Source organism: Cebus imitator, unplaced genomic scaffold (genome assembly GCF_001604975.1).
Source record: "Cebus imitator isolate Cc_AM_T3 unplaced genomic scaffold, Cebus_imitator-1.0 Scaffold543, whole genome shotgun sequence".
NCBI classification, from domain to species: domain Eukaryota; kingdom Metazoa; phylum Chordata; class Mammalia; order Primates; family Cebidae; genus Cebus; species Cebus imitator.
In genome coordinates, this window is record NW_016107858.1 from 745,663 (window position 1) to 755,935 (window position 10,273).

General features: G+C 47.1%; 1 protein-coding gene across 4 annotated transcripts in view; it reads left to right on the forward strand.

The window, feature by feature from the left end:
* ACP6 (acid phosphatase 6, lysophosphatidic) overlaps positions 1-10,273 on the forward strand; it is a 42,649-nt gene that overhangs the window by 23,195 nt on the left and 9,181 nt on the right. For 2 of the 4 annotated variants that reach the window (XM_017515214.2, XM_017515216.2), the window contains one exon: positions 181-381. The exons of 1 other annotated variant lie outside the window; for it this stretch is intronic. In XM_017515214.2, the coding sequence (XP_017370703.1) occupies positions 181-324 (144 nt within the window). In that variant the 3' untranslated portion in view covers positions 325-381. Of the gene's footprint in view, positions 1-180; positions 382-5,308; positions 6,518-10,273 lie in introns of those variants that run through there. One more of the 4 variants, XM_037733692.1, reaches the window with a different exon arrangement.

Here is a 10,273-nt window from a genome sequence, read left to right on the forward strand (position 1 = left end):
CTTTTATAAGCAAGGCATAGTGCTTTTATTCTGGAAGCTGACCAGGTAGTGGGGCCTTCCTGTCTGTATAATATGTGTGCACACGTCTACCACGTGGGTGAGAGCCTCTCAGGACTTTGGGCTCAGCTGGAAATAGGACAGGCTCCTCAGCGGAGCTGCTGAGTCATGTCTCTTCCGCAGGAGCAGGTGCCAAGAGGTTGCCCTGATGGGCTCTGCCCGCTGGACATGTTCTTGAACGCCATGTCAGTTTATACCTTAAGCCCAGAAAAATACCACGAACTCTGCTCTCAAGCTCAGGTGATGGAAGTTGGAAATGGAGAGTAACTGATTTATACTAGCAGGATGTGCTGATTTTAAAATAAAGCGCCTTTATACAATGCCTCCTGCTTTGTGTGTTCGGGAAGAGGAGGGAGCAAGGGGTAATGCACTTTAATATAAGGTAAGTATATTTCCTTTCTGTGGGTATATTAAGGTTTCTTCCTGAAAGGAAAGGGTTTATAATATTGAGACCAAAAGTTATTTCTCTATTTCGTGATTTGGTTTCTAAGGTTAGAAGCCAACCTGTGTGTGGCACGGGCTGGGGACATCATGACCCTGTAGAACTGTGTTGGTTTTGGACTTTAGTTCTTTTCTCCTAAATCAGTTTCAGATGTATTGAGCTACCTAAGTTGTGGTCATCATAAAGGTGAAAACATTCTGCCCTCAAGTTGTTGCAGTCCAGTGAGAGAGGCAGCTAAGTAAATCAGTGATACAGTGCAGTATGCTTGATGCTGTAATAGGTATTCGAGGGGCTTTTCGGATACAGAGAAGAAACCTGTGGCTCACAGGGCAGGGGATGTGGGGAACAGTGAAGGAAGGCGTCTGAGAAAGTCCTGCCCTGATCTGAGTAGAGGAAGGTGGGTAGGAGTTCACCAGGAAAGCAAGGAGGAAAGCGTGATGTGTGTAGGGAAAGGACAGGCTTCAAGGCCAGGGAATGTGGCTGGGTGGTGAGAGGGAACCCTGGGTGGGGAGGCCCAGCAGGGAGAAGCAGGAAGGACACTGGGCCCGGGTGGTTGTAGTTCCCATCTCAAACTAAGGGCCAGTCATAATGCCCTCAAGGTCCTATGGCACTGTGGGCCCCAGGACTCTGCAGTGGTGAGACTGGAACCACTCAACATAAGAGCTCCACCTTAGCTGTGCCCCCTGAGAGCACCTGATGATCCTCCTCTCCTTGTCAGTGTTCCCATTCTCCCCCAGAATCTATTTCAACCCTTCTCTGATTTTAAACCACCAGTCCCTTTACCTCTCAGAGAAAACAGAAACCACAAAGGCCTCTCCACTTCCTCCTACCTTAATATTGACAACTTCAGGAGGCAACACAACATATCTACAACCATCCGATCTTTGACAAACCAGACAGAAACAAGCAATGGGGAAAGGATTCCCTGTTTAATAAATGGTGTTGGGAAAACTGGCTAGCCATGCGCAGAAAGCAGAAACTGGACCCCTTCCTGACACCTTACACTAAAATTAACTCCAGATGGATTGAAGACTTAAACATAAGACCTAACACCATAAAAACCCTAGAAGAAAATCTAGGCAAAACCATTCAGGACATAGGTGTAGGCAAGGACTTCATGACCAAAACACCAAAAGCATTGGCAACAAAAGCCAAAATAGACAAATGGGACCTAATCAAACTCCACAGCTTCTGCACTGCGAAAGAAACAGTCATTAGAGTGAATCAGCAACCAACAGAATGGGAATAAATTTTTGCAGTTTACCCATCTGACAAAGGGCTGATATCCAGAATTTACAAAGAACTAAAACAGATTTACAAGAAAAAAACAAGCCCACTCAAAAGTGGGCGAAGGATATGAACAGACACTTTGCAAACGAAGACATACATGAGGCTAACAAACATGAAAACATGCTCATCATCACTGGTCAGTAGAGAAATGCAAATCAAAACTACATTGAGATACCATCTCACGCCAGTTAGAATGGCAATCATTAAAAAATCTAGAGACAACAGATGCTGGAGAGGATGTGGAGAAATAGGGACACTTTTACACTGTTGGTGAGTGTAAATTAGTTCAACCATTGTGGAAGACAGTGTGGCGATTCCTCAAGGACCTAGAAATAGAAATTCCATTTGACCCAGCAATCCCATTACTGGGTATATATCCAAAGGATTACAAATCGTTCTACTATAAGGACACGTGCACACGAATGTTCATTGCAGCACAGTTTACAATAGCAAAGACCTGGAACCAACCCAAATGCCCATCAATGATAGACTGGACAGGGAAAATGTGGCACATATACACCATGGAATATTATGCAGCCATCAAAAACGATGAATTCGTATCCTTTGTAGGGACATGGATGAACCTGGAAACCATCATTCTCAGCAAACTGACACAAGAGCAGAAAATCAAACACCGCATGTTCTCACTCATAGGTGGATGTTGAACAATGAGAACACATGGACACAGGGAAAGGGGCACTACGCACTGGGGTCTGTTGGGGGGAAATAGGGGAGGGAAAGTGGGGGGTGGGGAGTTGGGGAGAGATAGCATGGGGAGAAATGCCAGATATAGGTGATGGGGAGGAAGGCAGCAAATCACACTGCCACATGTGTACCTATGCAACAATCTTGCGTGTTCTTCATATGTACCCCAAAACCTAAAATGCAATAGATAAATAAATAAAAATATTGACAACTTCAGATCAGGGAGCTGAGATATCTCAAGCTCAGTTTCTCTTCTGAGCTTCAGACACTTTTATCCACTTGGATTTCACTGGCACAAGACGTTCCATGTCAGAATCAAACCCCTTTCCTCCTGGACCTGCTTTTCCCACACACTCCACTATCCACTCAGTTGCCACATGAGGAATCTCTTTGTTTTTTGTCTTACATTTTCCTATGTCTAATCAGTTAAGTTTTATCAATACTACCTGTTTATTTCTTCAGTCTGTCCACATATCTTTATCCTCAATCTTCAGTATCCCTTCCCATCCTCAGTCTGCTGGTTGCTGTATTTCTTATTTTACTAAGAAACTAAAAGAGATCAGAAGAAAACTTCCATATCTTCCCCCAACCCCAACCACTAAATCTGCTAGCTCAGTTGCATTGGTACTTTTATGGGACTTCCTTCCTTCCTCTTACTAAGAATGAACCAACACTACGCCATCCAAGCCCAACCCCTGGCTTTGCATGGACTCCTACTGTTATCTTTTTTCTGGATTGTCGATTTTTTTCTCTTGACCAGTTACTCCATTAGCATGCAAATATGCTGTAGAGTCTCCTGTCTTCAATTTTTTTTCTCTGCACCTTTGAACTGCTGTGCTCTTTTCCTTCTCTTTATAGCAGAACTCCTCAAAAGAGTTGCCACCTCTGATTCTTCCCTTCAAGTTCTCTCATGAACCAACTGCAATTAGGTATTCACCCCCACCACTCCATGGAAATGGCTCTTGTCAAAATTATCAATGGCCTCTGTGTGGTAAATCCAATAGCCAGTTTTTATTCTTCTTACTAAGCGTCTCATCAGTATTCCTGGACTATTTCCTTCATTTGGCTTCTAGGACAAATACTCTCTTGGTTTTCCTCCAGTTTCTCAACTTCGTTTCTGTTGAATCTACTTTTTTCTAATCTGTAAGTGTTGGAGTGTCCCAGGGCTTACTCCTTGGACCTTTTTTCCACCTTTCCCCCTACGCTCACCCAAGGCGATCTCAAGAATTTCCAATTTTAGGCCAGGCGCGGTGGCTCACGCCTGTAATCCCAACACTTTGGGAGGCTGAGGCAGGCAGATCACCTGAGGCCAGGAGTTCGAGACCAGCCTGGCCAACATGGCAAAACCCTGTCTCTACTAAAAATACAAAAACTAGCTGAGCATGTTGGCAGGCCCTGCAATCCCAGCTACTTGGGAGGCTGAGGCAGGAGAATTGCTTGAACTTGGGAGGCAGAGGTTGCAATCATGCCATTGCACTTGAGCAATGGCGTGCAATTTCTGTGCCTGTTCAAACCTACTCCTTCCACTGGCTTTCCCATCGAGGTAAATGGCACCACCGTTCACCCTGTCGCTTTGCCCTAGACTCCTTTCTTTTTCTCATATTCTACCTCTATACATGAGTAACTCCTGTTGTAGCTCTTTTCAGACTATATCCAAAATTGACCACATCCCAAGAGTTCCATTGCTACTGTCTTCTTTCACCTGGATTATTGTGAAGGCCTTGTAGCTAGTCTTCCTGTTTCTGCCCTTCCCGTCTCTGCCCCTCTATTCTCAACATAGTGTTGCTTTTAGAACAAAGTCAGATCATGCCACTCTTCCACTCAAAATTCCCCATTGGTTTCCCATCTCAAACTAGAGGTCAGTCATAATGCCCTTAAGGTCCTGTGACATCTCACCGCATCCCAGCCATACTAGCCAGCTTACATTCTTCCTCTTTGCTTGTAATAGAAACTTTTTATTTTCTTTGTAGTTGACAGGTAATAATTGTATATATTTATGGAATACAGTGTTGATGTTTTGATATATGTATGCGTGAAAGAATGATCAAATCAAGCTAATTCAAATAGCTATCACTTCATCTACTTATCACTTTCTTGTGGTGAGAATGTTGAAGATTACTCTTTAGTAGTTTTCAGGTATACAGCCACTGTAGTTTGAACGCATCTGTCTTCTCCAAATTTTATGTTGACACTTAGTGTCTTGTACAATGTTACTGGGAGGTGGAGCCTAATGGAGATATTTAACGGATTAATGCCATTATAAAAAGGGCTTGCAGGAATGGGTTCCTTCTCTTTTGCTTTTCTGCCGTATGATGACAAAGTGTTTCTACTCTCTGGAGGATGCAGCAATAGGCACCATCTTGGAAGCAGAGAGACCAGGCCCTAACCTGCTGGTGCCTTGATCTTGGGCTTCTCAGTCCAGAACTGTGAGAGAAGGAATTCTGTTCGTTATAAATTACCCCATCTGTGGTATTCTGTTATCGCAACACAAAATGGACTAAGACAACAGTATACTGTTATGAACTGTGGTCACCGTGCTGTGCACTAGATCACAGAAACTTACTTCTCCTGTCTAACTGAAACTGTGTACCTTTTGACGAACATCTCCGTTTTTCCCATCATCCCCTCCCCTCCTTACTATCCATGAAGATGGAGTATGCCAAGTAGCCCTGAGCCACGTCCGCACCTCACGGTGAGCGCAGTTGCTCTGCCTGGAATGCTCTCCTGGGCGCTTGCGTGGCTAGCTCCCGCCCTTCATCCAGATCTCAGCTCACCGTCACCTTAGAGACGCCCTCGTTTCACCTCCTGCCTTAGGCACACTCTGTCACCTTCTCTTAGGGGCTGAATTGTGTCCCCCCAACATTGGTCCTAACCCCTAGTACAGTAAGCCCTCACTCAGCGCTGTCAGTAGGCTCTTGGAAACGTCAACGTTCAGTGGAAGGACAGATCCAGGTCTTTTAATAACACTGTGTTTTGTTCAACGTTGTTGCCCTGTAACATTGAGAAAAAAATTGGTTTTCTAATATGTTGTTTTACTTAAAGTTACAGTTTCCAGGAACCTACCAATGATGTTAAGGACTGAATGCACCTCAGATGTGACTGTATTTGGAGATAGGGCCTTTTAAGAGGTAGTGAAGGTCAAGAGTTAAGGTGATATGGGTGGGCCCTAATCCAGTATGACTGGAATCCTTATAAGAAGAGGAAATGAGGACACAGACACAAGAGGGAAGATGACCGTCTACATGCCAAGGAGAGAGGCCTCAGAAGAAACCCGCCCTGCTGACACGTGACCTGGGACTTGCAGCCTGTAGCACTGTGAGGAAATACATTTCCATTATTGAAGCCAGGAGTCTGTGATACTTTGTTACAGCAGGCCCTAGCAAATGAATACACTTCGTTCTGTTTTTTTCCAACCCCCACCCCCGCGATATTTATCAGAGCTGGATATTACATATTTGTATATCTACATGCTTATTTCTGTGACTAAAATGGAAGCTCCATGAAGGCAGGTTTCTTCTTGTTCACTGATGTGTTCTCAGCACCAGGAAGAGTGCCTAGTGCATGCTAGCGCTCAGGCATTTGGACATGTGAATGACACATCCCCTCTGTCACTTCTCTTCGGGGCCCATGGCCACCCTCCTAGGTACCACGGTGGCTTCCTAAGGGGCCACATTCGCACGTGCTTTCCATCACCCCACCTGGCCCCTGCCTACCTCTCCAGCTTCACCCTTCACATGCCTCCCTCGCCAGACACATAGTATGTTTTTTAAAAAGTCCCACTTCTCTGCCCTCTTTACCTTGGCGCACATTTTCCCGTCGCCTGACCCTGACACACATTCCCTTTTCCCGTTTAATCCCTGATTATCTCTAGGCCTTCCGTGTTTCTGTTTGTCCTTTTTATCCTTCAATAGAAGGTTGTTTGTCTTGTCTTTTACTGTATTTCTAGAACCAAGTACAGAGACTACCAAGTGAACCTCAGCAAAGATTTACTGAATGAATAAATGAGTTCAAAACTGTAAGACTGAACTTTTCTGTCAGCACCCTGCTGGCTTCTGTGCACTTTCCCTCCACTCACCACTAGGGGGAAGCATGGAGTAAAAGGAAAACTAAGGCTTTCACTGGGTTCAAATTTTGACAGCGTTTTTTATTTCTTTGCAACCCTTGGACAGGTGTTTCTGAGCCTGTTTTTCCTCTTATGTAAAAATGGGCATAATGGTACGTACTAATTAGGGTTGTTGTGAGAATTAATTGAGGAAACGTGTAAGTGCCTTCAAATGTTCTTTTCCCTTTTCTCTTTCATCGCACTTCCCACGAGATTCTTGACTGCAGCAGGTTTCCCAGGAGGAAGGGAGCCTTTGGGGATGCCCCCCTGCAGGCAGCGCCCCCTCTCCCCTGGCCCTTCCCGGGGCACTGTTCCTGTGTGTGCAGATTTGTACGGAAAGAACCCTGGTTCCCGCGCTCACCAGTTGTGTGACTGTGGGCCTGCCACTTAATTTCTCTTAGATTTTCCCAACTGTAAAGCAGGGAAGTTAATGTTTATCTACCTGATGACTTGTCCTGAGGATAGAAAGTACGGTGTGAAAAGCTCTTCCCAAACTCCCACCCTCTCCCTGCCTTAACTCCCCACAGGAGGCTCTCACCCGTGTATGGCAAAGTAAAAGGCTTCCCCGGACGCAGGAGAGTGGTCACTCCCCTTCACCCACATAGCCGGGCTTGCCAGGGAAGGCTGACTTCATCTGCGGCTCCCGGATAGCTCTTCCCAAGGGTCTCGTGGCTCATCTTACAGAGCTCCTGGCTCTGGCAGGCCCTGGGATGAAGGACTGTCACTCCACAAGACCCTTCATTGCCACGTGCCGATTCCCCTGTAACAGTTTCACGTGGATCGTTAAAAACAATAGCAAGGGGACAGAAATCCTGAAGGGCCCAACTGAAGAGGGAGGAGAGAGTTCCCGTCCTACCCTCCCCTAGTTTTCGGCAGCAGGACCTGGCGTGCCAACCTGTTTATTTTCATTGTAGGAAACTCAGGTCTTTGTCGGTGGCACCTGGCACCCCTTTTCCTCAGCTGGAATCCTCTAGGGCACTGCCATTTACCTGCAGAGGAGGCTGGGCAGGCTGCGGTCGGCAGTGGCAGGATCTTGGCTCACTGTAACCTCCTCCTCCCGGGTTCAAGCAATTCACTTGCCTCAGCCTCCCAGGTAGCTGAAACTACAGGCACGCACCACCGCACACAGCTAATTTTTGTATTAGGGACGGGGTTTCACCGTGTTGGCCAGGATGGTCTTGATCTCCTGACCTCGTGATCTACCCACCTCAGCCTCCCAACGTGCTGGGATTACGGGCATGAGCCACTGTGTCTAGCGGGGATCATTCTTCAGTTTGGGAGCTAGAGCGTGCACCCTGGGGCTGTTAGGCAGCAAGGAGTCCCTTCTGCTGGGTGGGGAATCCCCCGAGGAGATGACTGTGCCCTTTTCAGACCCTGCCCTCTCGTGGCCAAGAGGACCTTGCAGTCCAGTTCCTCCCAGTCCACCCTGCCAGCCTCTGGAAACCTGGCCCCTGTCTAAGGCTGGCTGGAGAGAACTGAAAAACACTTTCCCCAGTAGGAATCTGGTCTTCCCAGGATTTCGCTCTCCATGTGGCCTTTAAATCAAATGTACCTTTTCCTGAGGAAACTAGGAGGGGGGCAGTGGCCCACAGTCACCATGTCTGAGAACTCAAGAGACCACTGACCTTGGAGTCATGTGCTTTGAGTTCAAGTCCTGCGCTGTAGCTACTACCTGTGTGACTCTGGGCAAGTCCATTAACTTCTGTTGATGAACTGTGTATCTTCATTTGTGCAATGGGACTCTAACATAGCATCTCCCTCACGGATTTATCCTCGGACTCACATAGATTAGGTATGGAAAGCACTTCCTAATATGAAAAGTGTTATGCACATATAAGGCATTGCTCCTGCTATGCCAGAAAAGCCTCTTTGTGGCTTCTCTGGAACGTTCCTCAGGGCTGTGGGCAGTGGATGCCTGGACCTTGATGTCTTGCCCCTGGGAGGTAAGATCTTGGTGGCCGAAGACTAGGCTGTTTGCAGGGTGCTTAAGTCACGTGAAGGATAGTAAAAGAAGCACCTACCTTGGAGTTAAGAGCCAGGGATTTGGATTCCAGATTTAGCACTTTCCTGGGCCCTGTGACCTTGGGCAGCTCCTTTAGCATTGCAGAGTTTCTGTTTATCCACGTGGGAGGATGGCGATACTCTCTGCGGCGGGTGGTGGAGGGGATGTAAGCAAAATAACCATAGGAAAGGTTGTGAAAGGTGCTAGGGTCTCAAATACAAATTTTGAACATGCATCTTCTTGTATTTGGGCTTAAGGAAACTAGAGTCCAGCAACCTACTGTGTGCCGAGAAGTTTGAGTCACTCTGTGTCATACAGAGATTTTTAGAGAAGGCCAGTATATGCTTTGAAATCAAAGGTACAGCTAGGTAAACCAGCGAAGGGGGTGTGCTGGGAGGCTGGGGCCAGTGGTGATAGAGCTGTTTATATTGGTGGGAAAGCAGGGTATTTTTCTCTGAGGCAAGCCTTTCACAAAGGAAAATCTGCATTTGAGAGAGATCAGAAGTCTCACAGGTAAGGGAAAGATGTAAGGAAATGGCCTGTGCTGAATCACTGCGAGGGACAGTATTCATCAGAGAATTAATTTGGAAGGAAATAGAGTGTGAAATAGCGGTAAGGCTTTCAACTCTGGGCACCGTGGCCTTAAAAACCCAAGCAGTGCTTCAGAGGCTTGCCAAGACCCAGTCTGGGAGCTACCTCCGGAAAAGCAGCTGGGGGATGCCCAGAGACCACAAATTGCTGAGCTTGGGAGGAGCTGATTGAGTGTGTAATTAAGGGGAGGGTTGTATAACACTTGGGTAAGTAGAACTTGATGGGGTCAAACCAGCAGGGCTTCTGGGAGATGAGAGAGCAGTCCCTGGAGCTGTTAGTAACTGAAGCCAGCTGCATAGAGGTAGGCACAGCTTACCTGAGCCTTGCAGAGAGAAGGATGGAAGAGATCGGGAAGGGGAAAGGTTGAAGGAATGGTTGTTCTCTAGGTCAAATGTTCCAAAATGCTGAATACCTCAGGGGTTCAGTTCTAGGAATAAGATACCATTATGGAGCAATGGGGAAAAATCCCTGGAAACTGAAGATCAGAGAGGCTGTGGCACCATGGAGATTTAATGGATTCTGCACTGCAGTTGTGCATCTGGATTGCATCTCGGCCAGGTGGCTAACACCTGTAATCCTAGCACTCTGAGAGGCTGAGGTCAGAGGATCACTTGAGCCCAGGAGTTTGAGACTAGCCTGAGCAACATGGCAAAACCGCATCTCTCAAAACATTTAAAATTTAGCTTGATGGGGTGGCAAGTGCCTGTAGTCTCAGCTACTCACGAGGCTGAGGTGGGAGGACCACTTGGGCCGGGAAGTCAAGGCTGTGGTCACCTATGTTTGCGATACTGCACTCTAGCCTAGGTGACAGAGCAAGACTCTGTGTCAAAAAAACAAAAAGAGGCCCGGCGCGGTGGCTCACGCCTGTAATCCCAGCACTTTGGGAGGCCGAGGCGGGCAGATCACGAGGTCAAGAGATCGAGACCATCCTGGCCAACATGGTGAATCCCTGTCTCTACTAAAACTATAAAAAAATTAGCTGGGTGTGGTGGCACATGCCTGTAGTCCCAGCTACGCGGGAGGCTGAGGCAGGAGAATTGCTTGAACCCGGGAGGCGGAGGTTGCAGTGAGCCAAGGTCGTGCC